The following is a 19062-nucleotide window of genomic DNA, read 5'->3' as shown; positions in this document are numbered from 1 at the left end:
AACAAATATATGCTGTCTACAAGAGACCCACCTGAGAGCAAAAGACTCATACAAAATAAAAGTGAAGGGATGAAATCAAATATTCCATGTAAATGGGGGGGAAAAAGGTGGAGTAACAATACTTATTTCTGATAAAGCAGACTTCAAAATAAATACCATTAAAAGAGACAAAGATGGTCACTACATATTACTAAAGGGATCAATCCAATGGGCAGAAATAGCCCTTATAAACATATGTGCACCCAATATAGGAACACCTAAATATATACAAAATTTCTTGGGGGACTTCAAGGGGGTGATTGACAGCAACACAATCATAGTGGGGGACTTTAACACCCCACTGTCAGCATTGGACAGATCATCAAGACAAAAAATCAACAGAGAAACACAGACCTTCAATGACTCACTAGAGTTAATGGATTTTAATTGACATATACAGAACATTTCACCCAAAAGCAGCAGAATACAAATTCTTCTCAAGTGCACATGGAACATTCTCAAAAATAGACCACATGATAGGGCACAGGTTAAGTCTCTAGAAATTCAAGAAGATTGAAATCATATCAAGCATCTTCTCAAATCACAATGCTTTGAAACTAGCAATCAACCACTATAAAAAACTCAAAAATATTCAAACACATGGAGGATAAATAACATGTTATTAAACTATGAATGGGTTACCCATGAGATCAAGGAAGAAATAAAACACATTATGAAAAAACAAAAATGACCAGACAACAACCCAAAATCTATGGGACACAGCAAAAGCAGTTGTGAGTGTGAAGTTCCTAGCATTACAGGCCTATCTCAAGAAACAAGAAAAAGCTCTAATGAACCATCTAACACAACAAATAAAAGAACTAGAACGAGAACAGCAAGAAAAGCCCCAAGGAAGGAGAAGGAAGGAAACACTAAAGATAAGAGCAGAAATTAATGACATAGAGACTAAAAAAACAATACAAAAAATCAATGAAACCAAGAGCTGGTTCTTTGAAAAGATAAATAAGATTGATGCACCTTTAGCTGGAGTCACCAAGAAACAAAGAGAGAGGACCCAAATAAATGAAATCAGAAATGAAAGAGGCAATATAACAACCGACCCAACAGAAATACAAAGGATCGTAAGAAAATACTATGAGGAACTATATGCCAACAAACTGGACAACATGGATGAAATGGAGAAATTCCCAGAAGCATACAAGCTTCCAAAGCAGAATCAAGAAGAGGCAGAAAACCTGAATAGGCCTATAATAATTAATGAAATTGAAGCAGTAATAAAAAATACCCAGCAAACAAAAGTTCTGGACCAGATGGATTTATAGGTGAGTTTTACCAAACATTCAAAGAAGAATTAATACCTATTTTATTCAAATTATTCCAGAAAATTCAAGAGGAGGGAAAACTCCCAAACTCTTTTTATGAGGCCAGCATCATCCTAATTCCAAAACCAGATAAAGACACTACAAAGAAAGAAAATTGCAGGCCAGTATCCCTGATGTACATAGATGCTAAAATCCTCACAAAAATACTAGCAAACCAGATCCAGCAATATATTAAAAAGATCATAGACCACGATCAAGTGGGATTTATTCCAGGGATGCAAGCCTGGTATAACATCCACAAATCAATAAATATGATACCTCACATAAACAAAATGAAGGACAAAAGTCATATGATCATATCAATAGATACAGAAAAAGCATTCGACAAATACCAATACCCATTTCTGATAAAAACTCTCAGCAAAGTGGGAATAGAGGGAACATACCTCAACATAATAAAGACCATATATGACAAACCTACAGCCAACATCATACTCAATGGCAAAGACTAAAACTATTTCCTCTAAGAACAGGAACAAAAAAGGGGTGTCCATTTTCACCACAGTTTTTTTTTTTTTAAATATATCTTTTATTGATTTCAGAGAGAGGAAAGGAGAGGGAGAGAGAGAGATAGAAACATCAATGATGAGAGAGTCTGCCTCCTGCATGCCCCTGACTGGGGATAGAGCCTGCAACCTGGGCATGTGCCCTGACCGGGAAATAAACCCCGATGGCCTGGATCCTAGGTCGACGCTCAACCACTCAGCCACTCCCGGCCAGGCCACTTTCACCACTCTTATTCAACATAGTACTGGAAGTCCTTGCCATAGCCAGCACACTGGAAGAAAACATTAAAGGTATTGAAATTGGAAAGGAGGCAGTAAAACTGTCATTATGTGCAGATGACATGATATTGTATGTAGAAAACCCTCAAGACTCCACCAAAGTACTACTAGATTTGATAAACAAATTCAGCAAGGTAGATGGATACAAAATCAACATATGGAAATCTGTGGCATTCTTATTGACCAACAATAAACTTTCAGAGAGAGAAACTAAAAAAACAATACCATTTACCATTGCAACTAAAAAAATAAGGTACCTAGGTATAAACTTAACCAAAGTTGTAAAAGACCTGTATTCGGAAAACTACGTGACACTGAAAAAAGAAATAGAAGAAGATATAAACAAATGGAAGAATATACCATGGTCATGGATTCGAAGAATTAAGAGCATTAAAATGTCCATATTACCGAAAGCAATTTATAGATTCATTGCAATTCCTATTAAAATAACAACAGCATATTTTACAGATCTAGAACAAACATTTCAAAAATTTATATGCTACCAAAAAGACCCTGAAAAGCTGCAGTCATCTTGAGAAAAAAGAACAGAGTGGGAGGGATCACCTTATTGGATATCAAACTACTTCAAAGCCATTGTAATTAAAACAGCCTGGTATTGGTACAACAACAGACATATAGACCAGTGGAACAGAACAGAGACCTCAAATTAAAACCACAATGAAGCCATTATGATCAGTTAATATTTGAGAAAGGAGGCAAGAGCATCCAATCTAGAAAAGACAGTCTCTTCAATAAATGGTGCTGGGAGAATTGGACAGGTACATACAAAAAAAATGAAACTGGAACACCAACTTTCACCATACACAAAAATAAACTCAAAATGGATAAAAGACTTAAATGTAAGTAATATAACTATAAAAATCCTGGAAGAAAACATAGGCAGTCAAGTTACAGACATCTCATGTAGTGGAATTTTCACTGATACATCTCTTAGGGCAAGAGAAACAAAAGAAAAAATAAACATATGGGACTACTTCAAACTAAAAAGCTTCTGCACAGCAAAATAAAACAGCCTGAAAACACAAAGGAACCCTACCGTCTGGTAAAACACATTTTCCAATGATGTATATCTGATAAGGGGCTAATTTTCAAAGTGTACAAGGAACTCATACTACTCAGCAAGAGGAAGACAATCGTATTAAAAAATGGGCAAAGGACCTGGATAGATATTTCTCCAAAGAGGACATACAGATGGTCAAGAGACATATGAGAAAACGCTCAATGTCACGAATCATCAGAGACATGCAAATTAAAACCACAATGAAGTATCACTTCACACCTGTAAGAATGGCTACCATCAACAAATCAATAAACGATATGTGCTAGTGAGGATGTGGAAAAAGGGGAACCCTAGTACACTGCCAGTGGGAATGCAGACTGGTGCAACCACTATGGAAAACAGTATGGAGGTTCCTCAAAAAATTAAATATGCAGCTACCTTTTGACCCAGTGATCCCACGTTTAGGAATATATCCTAAGAATCCCAAAACACTAATCAGAAAGAATATATGCACCCCTATGTTCATAGCAGTGCAATTTACAATATCTAAGATCTTGAAACAGCCCAAGTGCCCATCAGTAGATGAGTGGATAAGAAAGCTGTGGGACATTTACACTATGGAATACTAGGCAGCTCTAAAGAAGAAGGATCTCGTACCATTTTGAAGAGTATGGAAGGACCTGGAGAATATTATGCTAAGTGCAATAAGCCAGTCAGAGAAAGACAAGTATCACATGCTCTCACTTTTATTTGGAATCTAAGGAACTTAATAAACTGATGAACAGAATAAATTCAATGACATGGAAGCATGGATCTGACTGACGAATCTCAGATAGATGAAGGAGGGTGGGTGGGTGGAGGGGAAGAGATTAACCAAAGAATTCATATGCATATATGCACAACCCAAGGACACAGACAATGGTGTGGAGAGGGACTGGGGAGGGGCGTGGGATAAGGTAGAATAGGTCATTGTGGAGAAAAAGGGACATCTGTCATATTTTAAACTAAAAAAAAAAGTTAATGCAGTAATGTAAGGGAGAGATGCTAATTACAGAGATTAGAATCTTGCCATTGGTACTGGAGACAACTATATGGATTTCACAATTATTTATGAGGTAAAGAAATCAGGACTTGTTAACTGATTGAATGTAGGAGATGAGAGAGGGAGAGATATTGAAAATGATTCTACAGGTATTTATGTGTTTTGCTGGGAGAATGTTGTACCATCTAATGACATAGGCACATAAGGAGAAAAACAGACATGAGTGATGTAGTAAGAGGGTGCAGCTGATTAATTTTAGCTATTTTGATTTTAAAGTGCATGTGAGACATCTAAGTGGGGCTTTCTTAAAAGACACTGATATAGATTAAAGAGCACTAGTATACAAAGAGATGAGATGAGTCGAGAACATATAGAGAAGAGAAGAGGACCTAGGATGCAACCATGAGAATGTTCAACATATAAGAAATGAGAAGATAAAGAAAAGCTTAGGGTAGGACTGAGGGGTTTTGTCTCATGGTTTTTATTTCCTTTTTTACAGGAGGTGAGGTAATGTTCTGAGAGGGAAAAAGTAAGGAGATAGGAAAAGGAAAGGCATTTGAAATAGGAAGAGCCTGAGAGACAAGAATGAATATTTTCAGTAAGTAAAACAGTGGGCTACAGGCAGAACTCCCAGGAAGACCAACAATTAGGGGACAATGAGAAGAAGGAAGCCAAGAATGAGACAAAAAAAGTGCAAATTTTAGGTTGAAGGAGATCTAAGATAGTATTGGCATCACAGAACAGTTAAGAGTGTCCAAAAAGATAAACAACTGAAACAGAAAGATCTACTAAGATATAAATTGAAAATGATCTATGGAGTTTGGTAATAACATAAGGAAAATAATTTTCCAAGAAATAATGAGCTAGACGTTAAAGGACTGCAGAATGAATGAAATATAAAGAAGGGGAAGTTTGGATAAGAAAGGGAGGATAGGATAACTAGAGGGAGATGAATATGTCATTGGACTAATAAGGAGAACCAACTAAGAAAAAGATTTTGAAGATTAAAGAAAAGAGTAGTATTTTAGGAAGGATAGGGAAGAGAATAAAATCAAGCATCAGAAAAAAAAATGGCCTTAAAGATGAGAAGAGACACCTTTTCTGAGACTGGAGGGTAACGGGCAAGCATTGGTAAAGTTATAAGTCAGAATGTGGTGGAAGGTTGGGAAACTGACAAAGATCAGAATATTAAGATTATCCAGCATGAAGTAAGAGGCCAAAAATGAGGCTGAAATTAAGGGGTGGTGTTGAAAACAGAGAAGCTTTGGAATAGTGGTTGAGAAGAATGAAAATGCTGGCTAACAATGAGAATAAGGCACTATGTATCTAGCTGAGTTGGAAACCATAGATTTACAGTGCTACTACTCTGCTCATTTGTGTGACTTTTTCCCAGTAGACTTTAGAAGACCAGGTATAGGATCAGAAAATGCACACTGTAAGATTGATCTGGACCTATGATTTTTCTGGTGGGTATAGCAGAAGTATGGTACACTAGTGATTAAGATATTTAGATGATCAACCAATAGGTAGGGAAGGGGAGACCAGGAGAAAATAGAGACAAGTGTAATGGGAGGAAAAAGAGAACTGAAGTAATATGTAGCTATGACCAGAGATTGGGATTTTTTGAAATGGAGCATATCTCAGGTGATTCTAAAGTTTGGTCCTCGCTCTTCAAATTGACAGGCTAAAGTAGAGGTGGAGGGAAATATTACTGGTGCTATGGATATCAAAGAAATTTGAGGCTAAAATGTTTCAGGGCACTTACTCCATGCTGAAATCTAGCCCTCTAGCAGGAGTTTGCAAAGAAGAAGAAGAAGAAGGCTGTGAGCCAAGCATCAAAGTCTTCAATGAATGAATTAGAGCTCCTGGGAGATCAATATAGCCAGACGGCATAAGCCTCAAAAGAGAATAAGCTTTCTCATGTGAGGGGAAGAGGAATGGTCTTATTTTATTTTATTTTTTTATTTTATGCTTGCTATATATATTGATAAGCAGAGACTATCTGTATGACCACATAGGGTGTCAAGTATAAGAAAGTTTATAACACACATGAGATTATTTTCCATATATAACCAACCCCAAAGTCAAGTGACTGGAGACCTTTCAGAGAAGCTTCACAGCAGGACTTAGTGCCATGTTGGATTGTGTTATTGGAGAGTCAAAAATCACCTCAGACTTTCTATCCTAGGACACTAGGATAACAGTGAAGTAATTGAGACATATAAGGAAGGTGGAAAGATCTGCTTTTCTTGGGAGAGGTAAAACGAAGGGATGGAAACAAAAAGAGGTCAGGTTTGCATTGGAAGTGGAAGTGATAAAGATGTTTTATAGATACTGAGACTAGTATTCTTAATACCTCTTTAGAGCTTAGCCCAGTGTTTTTTATAGAGTAGGTACCTTAAAATTTTTTATGATTGTTAGGAACAAAAAGTAAAGGTTTGGAGTATTTTCCAAAGAGGCAATAATTGCAGCCATATAAATAATTTTATTACAAAGGAGGCAGCTCTAGAAAACTAACACAGGGTGTAAATACAGAAAGACAAGAGTATAAGACTAAGTACACAAGCCTTAGGAGGGTATGAGAAGAAAGGAGTACTAGCAGAAAAAACAACAGAAGGGATGTTCAGAAAGAAAGCACAGATAATCAGGAGGCTGCAGTATCATGATAATGAAAAGTGCTTCCAGAAGTAAGGAGTGGTTAAGTGTCAAATAACATCATTTATTAAGCATTTGTTCATAATTAAGATTAATAGCAGTTTTGAAACCAAACTGAACCAAGTTCATTCTATACTTTTTGAAGCCTAACAAAATACATGATAAAGAATAAAGTCGAGGGTTCCAAGATGGTGGTTGACAAGACCTGATGGAGGCTGAGAGTGTGAGTGGGTGAGTGTGTGTGGGGCATCTGTCCTTCAGTGCAAGAGCTCCCAGGGGTTCGGGAGCTCATGGCAGAGGAGCTGCCGTTGCTGCAGCGCTGCTCAACCGGGGGCTTCTCTCTGATTGAGAGTAGAGAGTACACCATTTTGGAGGATCCTCAGGGTCCTCCTTGGGAGAAGGCTGCGGGGAGCACCGACCCAGCGCCTGAGGCCACAGATCGGTGCATGGAACCCGCAGGTGAAGACTCAGCACTACCCCCACGAGCCTGACGCGGTGACCTGGTGCTCATGAACTAGGGCCGCTGGACAAACACACTGCTTCTCAGTGATGCGGGGCACACAGCCTCCCTGCCTGCCTCCCTGCCAGGGGTGCCTCCCTGACAAAGTGCCTATTGCCGGCTTGACTGTCACTTTGAGGGGGTCACTCAGCTGGCCAGCCTGCCTGCCCACCTGCCTCCTTCACAGGGTCGATCAGCCGGCCTGACTACCTGACTGCCTGCCTCCCTGAGGAGGTCGCAGAGCTGCACTGCCTGCTTCCCTGCCAGTGGCACCTCCCTGAGGTGGGGCACACCACCAGCCTTCCTGCCTGCCTCCTTGACAGGGGTGCACAGCTTGCCTGCCTCCCTGCCAGCAGTGCCTTCCTTGACATGGTGTAAGGCTTGCTTGCCTCTTGGCCTGACCCACCTCCTTCAGGAGGCACTCAGGGCATGCCTGATGGCCTGCCTGCCTGCTGTGCTTCCTTGACAGGGTGTGCACAGCCTCCCTGCCTGCCTGCTTACCTGCCTCCATGACTCCTTGACAGCGTGACAAGTACCTGACTTACAGCCTTGATGTAGGGCATCTGGCTTTGCCATTGTGACCCAACACTTCCCAAACACACAGGCCTGGCATTAGGACTTGGTTGATGGACTGGGTGCCCTGGGACTACCGGAAAGAGGCCCAGTTCAAGCCCTGCAGCCTTGAGCTACTACCCCCGGACAACTGGCACAATAAAATGGGAAGACAAAGAAACAACACCCAAATGAAAGAAAAGGAGAAATCGCCAGAAAAGGAATGAAATGAAAGGGAGGCAAGCAATTATCAGATATAGAGTTCAAAATAATGGTTATAAGGATGCTAAAGCAACTTAAGAATCAAGTGTAAATGAAGAATGACATAGCTGAAATAAAGAAAACACTGGAAGGAAGCAACAGTAGATTAGAAGAAGCTGAGAACTGAATCATGGAATTAGAAGACAGGGTAGAAAAAAATCACCCAATCAGTGCAGCAATTAGAAAAAAAATTTAAAAAGCAGGAAAATGGTTTAAGGGAGCTTTGGGACAACATGAAAACGTAACAATATCTGCATCATAGGGGTGCCAGAAGGAGAAGAAACCAAGTAAGGATTAGAGAACGTGTTTGATGAAATAAGGACAGAAAAATTTCATAACGTGGTGAAATGAAAAGTCACTCAAGTTCAGGAAACACAGAGAGTCCCAATCAAAATGAACCCAAAAAGACCCACATCTATACACATCATAATTTAAATGGCAAACATTAAAGATAAAGAAAGAACTGAAAGCAGCAAGAGAGAGACAGAAGTTTCCTACAAGGGAGCACCCATTAGACTGACAGCTGATTTCTCAACAGAAACACTTCAGGCCAGAAGGGAGTAGCATGAAGTATTCAAAGTAATGAAAAATAAGGGACTGAATTCCAGACTATTCTACCCAGCAAGGCTATCATTCAAAATTGAAGGTGAAATAAAGAGCTTCACAGACAAAAAAGGCTAAAGGGGGTTTATTACAACCAAACCAGCACTTCAAGAAATGCTAAAGGGGCTGGTGTAAGAAGAAGAAATGAAGAGGAAGAGAGGAACACAGAAATAAAGAAAGAATGCCAATAAATAAATACCTATTAATAATACTTTAAAAGTAAATGGCATCCATGCTTCAATCAAAATATGGTAGCTGAATGCATAAGAAAAGATGACCCATATATATGCTGCCTACAAGAGGCCCGCCACAGAACAAAGGATTCACACAGGATGAAAGTGAAAGGATGGGAAAAAACTTTCCATGAAATGGAAATGAAAAAACAAAACAAAAACTGGGTTAGCAATACTCATATCTGACAAAATAGACTTCAAAATGAAAGCCATAACAAGAAACAATGAAGGTCACTACATAATACTAAAGGGATTGATCCAACAAGAGGCTATAGCCCTGGTAAACATATGTGCAACCAATATAGAAGCACTGAAATACATTAAAAAACTTCTAGAGGACTTTAAGGGAGAGATTGACAGTAATACAATCATAGTAGGAGATTTTAACACCCAACTGACATCACTGGATAGATTTTCTAGACAAAAAATGAAAAAGAACACAGTGATCCTAAATGACACACTAGATCAGATGGAATTAATTGCCATTTACAGAACATTCCACACCAAAGATACAGACTATACAATCTTCTCAAGTGCACACAGGACATTCTCAAAGATAGCCCACATGTTAGGACACAAAACAAGTCTCTACAACTTCAAGAAGATCAAAATCATAAGAAGCATCTTCTCAGATCACAATACTATGAAATTAGAAATCAACTACAATATAAACACTAAAATACATTCAAACACATGGAAGCTAAGTAACATGTTATTAAACAATGAATGGGTTACCAAAGAGATCAAGGAAGAAATAAAAAACTTCTTGGAAAAAAACTGAAAATGAACACACAACCCAAAATCTATGGGACACAATGTAAGAAGTCCTGAGAGGGAAGTTCATAGCACTACAGGCCTACCTCAAAAAACAAGAAAAACTTCTAAATAAATTATCTAACCCTACAACTTAAAGACTTAGAAAGACAGCAACAATAAAAGCACAAAGTAAGTAGAAGGAAGGAAATACTAAAGGTCAGAGCAGAAATAAATGACATAGTCTTAAAAAAACAATACAAAAGATCAATGAAACTAAGAGCTGGTTCTTTGGAAAGATAAACAAGATTGATGAACCTTTAGCCAGACTCATCAAGAAAGGAAGAGACAGGACCTAAATAAACAAAGTAGAAATGAAAGAGGTGAACTAACAACTGAACGAACAGAAATACAAAGGACTGTAAGAAAATACTATGAACAACTATACCAAGCTGGACAACCTGGATGAAATAGACAAATTTCTAAAAAAATACAACCTTCCAAAACTCAATCAGGAAGAGTCAGAAAACCTGAATAGGCCAATAACTACTGATAAAGTTGAAGCAGTAATCAGTAAACTCCCAGCACACAAAAGCCCTGGTCCGGACAACTTCACAGGGGAGTTTTATCAAACTTTCAAAGAAGAAATAACAACTATCCTCCAGATATTCCAAAAAGTCCAAGAGGAAAGAACACTTCCAAGCTCTTTTTACAAGGCCAGCATTAGCCTAATTCCAAAACCAGATAAAGACACTACAAAGAAAGAATTACAGGCCAATATCCCTGATGAACATTGATGCTAAAATCCTCAACAAAATATTAGCATATCGGATCCAGCAATACATTAAAAATATCATACGTGATGACAAAGTAGGATTTATTCCAGGGGTGCAAGGCTGGTACAATATTTGCACATCAATAAATATGATACATCACATAAACAAACTGAAAGACAAAAATCACATGATCATATCAATAGATGCAAAAAAAGCATTCATCAAAATCCAACACCCATTTTTGATAAAAACTCTCAGCAAAGTGGGAATAAAGGGACTATGCCTCTTCATAACAGAGGCCACATATGACAAGTCTACAGCCAGCATCATATTCTATGGGCAAAAACTAAAACCATTTCCCCTAAGAATCAGAACAAGTCAGGAATGTCCACTTTCACCACTCTTATTCAACATAGTGCTGGAAGTCCTTGTCACAGCGATAAGAAAGAAGAAATAATAAAAGGAATTCAAATTGGAAAAGAGGAAGTAAAACTATCATTATTCACAGATTACATGATATTGTACACAGAAAACCCCAAAGACCCCATGAGAAAACTACTAGATTTAATAAATGATTTCAGCAATGTAGCATGATACAAAATTAACACCCAGAAATCTCTAGCATTTTAATACACCAACTGTGAGCTCACAGAAAGGAAAACTAAAAAAGCAATCCCGTTTACCATTGCAAAAAAAAAAAAATTAAGATACTTAGGAATAAACATAACCATGGAGATAAAAGACCTGTCCATGGAAAAGTATAGGACGTTGAAAGAAGAGATAGCGGAAGATATAAACAATTGGAAGAATATACTGTGTTCATGGATTGGTAGAATTAACATCATAAAAATGTCCATACTACCCAAAACAATCTATAAATTCAATGCAATTCCTATTAAAATACCAATGGCATACTTCACAGATCTAGAACAAACACTCCAAAAGTTAAAAGGAACAAAAAAAGACCCCGAATAGCCACAGCAATCTTAAGAAAGAAGAACAAATTTAGATGGATCACAATATCAGATATCAAGTTATACTACAAAGCCACTGTATCCAAAACAGACAAAACAAGTGGCACAAGAACAGACATATAGATCAGTGGAACAGAAACAGAGAACCCAGAAACTGAACCAAATCTTTACGCTCAATTAATATTCGACAAAGGAGGCAAGAGCTTACAATGGAGTAGAGACAGGCTCTTCAACAAACGGTGCTGGGAAAATTGGATAGGTACATGCAAAAAAATGAAGCTAGACTACCAACTCACACCATACACAATAATAAACTGAAAATGGATAGAAGATTTAAATGTAAGTTGTGAAACCATAAAGATCCTAGAAGAAAACGTAGGTAGCAAAATCTCAGACATCTCTCATACCAATGTTTGCCAATACATCTCCTAGGGAAAGGGAAACAAAGCAGAAGATAAACAAGTGGGACAACATCAAAATAAAAAGCTTCTGCACAGCGAAAGAAACCATCAGCAAAACAAAAAGGGAGCCCACTGTATGGGAGAACATATTTGCCAATGATACATCTGATAAAGGGTTAATTTCCAAAATATATAAGGAACTCATACTACTTAACAAATGAGGACAAACAATCCAATCAAAAAATGGGCAAAGGACCTAAATAGACACTTCTCCCAAATGGAAATCCAGGTGGCCAAGAGACAGATGAAAAATGCTCAAAGCCACTGAGCATCAGAGAGATGCAAATTAAAACCACAATGAGATATCACCTCACACCTGTCAGAATGGCTACCATCAACAAATCATCAAATGACTGGTGCTGGTGAGGATGTGGAGAAAAGGGAACCCTAGTACACTACTGGAGGGAATGCAGACTGGTGCAGCCACTATGGAAAACAGTATGGAGGTTCCTTACAAAATTAAAAATGGAACTGGCATTTGACCCAGTGATCCCACTTCTAGGAATATATCCTAAGAAACACAAAACACCAATTAGAAAGAACTTATGCACCCCTGTTCATAGCAGTGCAATAGCTAAGATCTGGAAACAGCCCAAGTGCCCATCAGTAGGTGAGTGGATAAAAAAGCCGTGGTACATTTACACCATGGAATACTATGCAGCTGTAAAAAAGAAGGATCTCTAACCTTTTGGAACAGCATGGATAGACCAGGAGAGGATTATGCTAAGTGAAATAAGCCAGTCAGAGAAAGACAAGTACCACAGGATCTCACTCATATGTGGAATGTAATAAACTAAATAAACTGATGAACAAGATAGATACGGAGATATAGAACCATGGAGCAGTCAGACAAATTTCAGAGGGAAGGTGTGGGTAGGGAGTGGGGGGAGAGATTAATCAAAGAACTTAGATGCATATATAACTGACCTATGGACACAGACAATAGTGTGAAGACCTGGGGGGGGGAGGGTAGATGCCTGGTGGAGAGGTTTAATGAGGGGACATCTGTAATACTTTCAATAAAGAAAAAAAAATGAATAAAGTCACCATTTACTGGCCAAAACAAATCTTTAATATAAAGTTTCTGTTGCTGAGAATAAGGATACATACCTTGAACCACAACATCTGGCTTTGGTACTGTTGCAAATCTACGATTCAGGGGATCAATTTCTCCAGGAGCTAAAAATCCCTAAAGAAAAACCATAAAAATACAAATTATTATATTTCAAAAAGCTAATGGTTGAGGAGAAACAACAGACCAGTGCCACAACCCTGTACCATAACGGGTAAGAAGCAGTCATGAGATGGAAACAAATATCTTCACACTATGAAAATGTTTGAACTCCTGAATTCTTATCCAAATTAATTTTATCTGGAGTTAATTTCTAGTGGCCACCACAAATCCTTTTTTTGGAAACAGATAGGGTATAAATGATAAACAAAGTTTTCTAGTTCCACTTCTACCATCTCTGGATTTATATGATTAGACAATCAGACCACAATGCTTATTATCAATATTTTAACTCATTAGTCCTGTTGATTTCTCATTTATTCATGTATTTGCAATGCTTTCTGCTCACCAGATGTCTTTTCACTTGATTTGAGTTTCTGTCTTTAATGAAATGGGGTGAACTCACCTGTTTTGCCCTTAAAAAAACCATCTCCTTTTTTCATACTATTTATTTTATTCGATTTGAATGAGAAAATCACCTGTTATTGTTACATAATGTCAACTATAGATAATCAAACCTTCATGCTTGTGAACCCTGAGAAAGAAGATACCTACCAAGAAGGGCTCCTGGTGGCTAACTGGGCTTAAATGTAAAAGTAGAGCCTAGCTGCTGTTTCTAAATAGGGGCCCTTCACACTTCAGGGAAAAGTCTTCACTGAACTGCCTGCCTGCCTGCCTGCACTGTGTTCCTGCATCTGAGCCACCCCTTAGAAATGAGTTCCCGGAATTGTACTTCAACCAATAGGACTGAGACTTTACCTAGTCAATCAGAGCTGCACAGCTATATCCCCCATCAGCACCTTCACTGACCAATCAGTGTGGCTCCATTCTCACCAATCAGGACAGTGCCTTTTGGACCAATCAAACTAAGGATTTGGAGTCCTCATTCACCTGACGACAGACCAATCAGGGACCATGGGTGAGACTTCTCTCTTTGTAAGTCACTCCCCTCTGACTAGGAGAGTGCACTTTCCCTTTTCAAGGAAGTCTGAAGACCGTGTTTCCCTGACTGGAGCTGAAACACTGAAAATTAAACACTGAAGACATCTCAGAGGAGCAGAGCAGGCAGAGCAGAACAGAGTGAAGAAGACTAGTGTAGAAAGGAGCAAAGCAGGCAGAGCAGAGCGGAGCTGTCTAGCAGGAGCTGTCTGCCTTGCCCTAGGGCCGCCTGCTGTTTCACAGCTGTGCTACTCCATAATTGAGCTATAACACTATTCAGCTGGTCCACAACCATACTATTCACACAGCTGTGCTGTATCACAATTGAGCTGTTTGTACTAAATAAAGTTACGTTCTTCACAATACCCCAAATTGGGGATTCTTGTTGGCATTGAATTGGCACCAAAAACCATAGACCTGAAACTCATAGTGATGTAGGCCAATCATATCTCAATAGAACTGGGAAAAACAGAACAAAAATAGCTGCAGAAAATCAACAGTCATATGTAAACAGGTCATAGAGTCTGGCTCAGAAAGAATACCTAAGTCCCACCCTATATCCTCTAAGAGCCTGGGTTATGGCTCACCATAGTAACCTACAATGTAGAAATATATTTGTCAGTAAATATATTTGTCTGAAAAACTTTGAGAAAGATAACCCTTCCTATATACTCAAAATGTCACAAATAAGCTGACAGAAATTCCCAAGTGCCCCATTAAGAGCTGTCTCAACAGAATTTAATATATGAAACATTTAAAAAGCCCCTTACCAAAAAACAAACAAAAAAATAAATAAAGACTATGGTGTTCCAAACCATGTCATGGTTCCTATAATTATCTTACCAGTTTATTCAATTAAAGAATGAAGCATTATGTTGCTTAGAAAAATTAGCACTTAAATCCATTATCAATCATACTGTCTAAGCACAACTTCATTCGTCAGTCACCAGGCAAAGCACTAGGGGGCGTTTTGAAAGGGAAAGATCTAGGGCCTGATCCCAGAGCAGCTGCAGGTACAGTGCCAAGGTAGGAAGCCCTGGGGAACATGAAGGACACGGTTGCCAGGGGGAAAGATTTTGTCAAGGATTGGTCATGCTCCCATTCTAATGACCTGAAGGAAAATATATAATTAAGGCAGAATACAAAAGACAAAAGACTTAATGAGTTACTCACAAATCTGATTACTATGGTGACTAAAGCAGAAAAAGAGCCTTGAGTTTTCTCCTTACCTCTGCCATCAAGGTTCCTAAAATGTATAAAGACTGACCCCACATATGAGGCAACTTGCCCATAGGGACTCGGTCCACAGTGTGAGGATTTTGATATTCTTCATCAACCTAAAAGAAAAGATAAAAGGGCCACATGAAGGGTAATAGAATGTTTAAAATACCAGACAACAAAAAGGCTGAGTCTGGATTGTTATTTATACCCTATATTTATTTATTTATTTATTTATTTATTTATTTATTTATTTATTTATTTATTTTTATATGTCTTTATTGATTTCAGAGAGAGGAAAGGAGAGGGAGAGAGAGAGATAGAAACATCAATGATGAGAGAGTCATTGATTGAGCCCGCAACCTAGGCATCGAACCCTGAGCCCTGACAGGGAATCGAACCCTGATCACCTGGATCCTAGGTCGACGCTCAACCGCTGAGCCATGCCCGGCAGGGCTATACCCTATAAAATAGTCACATATGCCATATACTGAAAAGTCAAGCACTATTATTACAATGTAGGGCAGTGTTCCTCTAACTGTATGTGGATACAAATCCCCTAAGGATCTTGTCCAAAGGCAGATTCTGACTGAGTAGGTGTGGGGGAAGGCCTGATATCTGCATTTCTAACAAGCTCTCAGGTAATGCTGTTGATGTTGCTGGGAGCTTATTCCACCCATCCCCACCAGAATTGAAGACTGCATCTCTCCTATGGCTAATACTCTTCTGCAATGGAGAAGAACAACAGTATTCCCAACTGGCATTTTGGAAAAATGCAAACCTACTTTATTTTTCAAGACTGATCTACTCAAACAATCCCAGGTTACTGGCCTCAGAGCAAAGAATATCAAATTCTGAGAGTTCCCAGAGAAAGAACATCACTCTGGCTTTGCCTAATGATCTCCACATCATTCTCAACCTTAAGGTTTGGTCTTTTTAAAAAAAATCAACCTCTGAACAATTAATTTTATTTTTTTGAAATTGAGTTATGGTTGATATACAAAGGGCTATACATACTTAATATATGCATCTTGGTATACACCCTTGAAACTACCACCATAAGGTTTGGTCTTACCCTTGTCTTGCTGTGCAACAATGTCATAACTGCCTTAAAAACTTATTTTCAAGGGAACAAAATTTTATTTTTATTGTCTTATACCTAAAGACAAACTTTTAGAACATGAAAATCAGAAGAAGGTAAAAATTATTTGACTGAAACAAGGCAGTCCTATCGAGGTACTGCTCTTCTTTCCCAGCAGTGTCTAGCTCACCTTGTCAAGGGGAACACTGTACAGCTCTGGCAGAAGTGGGACTCCATTTTTGCCCTTGATGAGGACTTCTTCAAGAGCCTCTCTATATTCTTGAACCTGTAGGTATAAGAAAGGGAGAAAATAATTTGTAGAGAGTTCCCTTTGGAGACCTAGGGGAAGGCTGTTGTCAAAGATGGTCCTATTTAAAAAGAACGTATTCACCTAGTAAAAGAGAGAAAAAAGGGAAGTAGCATTTACTACATGCTTATTGTAGACCAGATACTATGTTAGGAGTTTTGCATGCTTTAAAACATTTAATTTTAATAACCATCCTAGGAGGTGTGTATAATTACAGAGTTTTTACAGGGAAATTAAGGCTCTAGGAGTTTATGAACTTGTGGAAGATCACACAGTGAGAGCAACGTTGAGTCCAGATTTGAGTCCAAGTCAGCCTGCCTCCACAGGCCTATTTTTATTCACTATGTACTACCCTAAAGATAGTTTCTTCACTTTCCATGTACTGGCTTTTAATACTGTATTTTCCCTGCCAGATTAAGTTTCTGTTATGGTCAGGTTTACATGTTTTTGCTTAACAATTTGCTGTAGATTAGTAATATGTAAAAAGTAAAAACACACTATAATTTATGGTGGAAAAAATATATAGTCAGTTTTACTATAACAGTTGTTTTGAAAACAAAAATTTATTTCAATGCATATGATATATTAGGGAAAAATTTTAGTATAAAATGGATTTCACATACACTCATGCACCATTTCAACTGAGAATACATTTAGCTGAAGTAAGCCATGAAAGATTACACAAAACATATACGTGCACATAGTTCAGGAGGACAATAAATCACACCCTCCACATGTGGTATTACAGATTTCTATCTGATTTCAGATAATTCCCTATCCACCACTTCTGGCTGCTCTTTTTCCATGGCCACCCTAGCTGAATGGCTCTGTGCCTTCCCTTCTGTTTAATTCCCTCTCTTTCTTCTCACCCTATTTTCATTCTTCTGCTCTGTTCTATGCTTTTGTCTTTTCTCTCACTCTTTTGATAGCTGTCTTATCTTCCTACAGCACACAAGGTGGTAGGCATGGGAGACAGGGTAAGCTGGTGGGAATGTAGATGCACATATCCAAAAGCAAATTCCAAGTCTTTTCCAAGGTACAAGTGTCATATCTATTGTATTTCTTAACCACTTAACTTGTATAAAGCTGTGATAGTGTTTTTATTAGGGTCCTAACATTTTATATGTATTTCTAACCAACTTTTTAAGTGTTGTGCCCCAACCCTATTTTCCCACAAGCCCTATAGCTTTTATTCCTCAAATATGCAGAGCATGGTAATTTTTAAGAAACATATATGTCTCATTATAGTTTAACTGACTCTACCTTGCACTTACAACATGTCTTTATCTGTGAAATTCAAAGAACTTTAGATATATCTTCTTCTTTAATTAATAGAGAAAATCTATTTTTATCATATGCACAGAGGAACTGAACAATCCAATGACAATACTTGGATTATTCAATGGTCAGTAGTGAAGCCCTCCCAAAAGAATTCCAGCTCTTCCAACTCCTCCCCCTTCCAAGTTCAAATAACCTGAATGTGCTTTATACTTAGTAGGCATATTTGATAAATAAATCTCTTTTTGAGCAAGCAAAGTTTTTAATAAACCATTTCGTGAAATTTCAGGAGGACTGAGAAAAATACTAAAATCAAATCAGTGTGATCAAAATAGGGTAGGTTATTTTTATTATAGCTTATCTTATTTGCTTGCTCAAAAATGGATACTTTATAATTTACTAAAATTTAGAGTAAAATTGCACTTTGTGGTCCCAGAAACTTTGGTGAAACTCTATTATTTAAACTCATATTGGCAGTTACAGATTAATATTGGCCAAAGCATTCAAATTACACGAAATTGTATTTTAGGTAGCCAAGTATAAGTGACTTCCAAATGTATTGGATTTATGTCCAAGTTTAGACTATAGCCAATTTTTGGTGCCAGACACTAAATTTACTTGACTAAGATTCCCAATCTCACCGTTTTCTAATGATTTCTAAACTACTTTATTCATGTAGCCAAAAAAGCAATGATGACCATGTTTTGGGGGGTGGGGTGAGGACAGGAATGAGTGGATTGTTGGGGTTTTTGGTTTTTTTGGGGGGGAGGAGACTAAATTGAAGACCATCATATCTAAGATTTATTTTTTAAAAGATATACAAAGTCAGGAAATAAATCTGAGTACCTCTAATTACTGTGGCAAGTGGACAGAGCTTGCTATTTTGCTTTCTATGTTTGTTAAAAGCAAAATGTTAGACATGGCAATACCAGGTCTTCCAAATCCTAACCTAGTGCCCTCAACTATTATTCTCTAGGAGAGAACTTTATCTCCTCCCTATTAAGGAAGAGT

The 19062-nt window shown here is 38.1% G+C and overlaps 1 protein-coding gene across 1 annotated transcript in view; it reads right to left on the bottom strand.

The window, feature by feature from the left end:
* Positions 1-19062, bottom strand: part of PHKA1 (phosphorylase kinase regulatory subunit alpha 1) — a 208546-nt gene that overhangs the window by 109707 nt on the left and 79777 nt on the right. Inside the window, exons 12-14 of the mRNA XM_081125812.1 lie at positions 16657-16752; positions 15397-15504; positions 13108-13186 (exon numbers count right to left, since the gene is read on the bottom strand). Coding sequence (XP_080981938.1) covers positions 13108-13186; positions 15397-15504; positions 16657-16752 — 283 coding nt within the window. The remainder of the gene's footprint in view (positions 1-13107; positions 13187-15396; positions 15505-16656; positions 16753-19062) is intronic.

This window comes from Miniopterus schreibersii, assembly GCF_964146895.1.
Source record: "Miniopterus schreibersii genome assembly, chromosome: X".
Taxonomy (NCBI): Eukaryota; Metazoa; Chordata; class Mammalia; order Chiroptera; family Miniopteridae; genus Miniopterus; species Miniopterus schreibersii.
The sequence above is the reverse complement of the archived record's forward strand: the minus strand, read 5'-3'. Positions and strand labels throughout refer to the sequence as shown.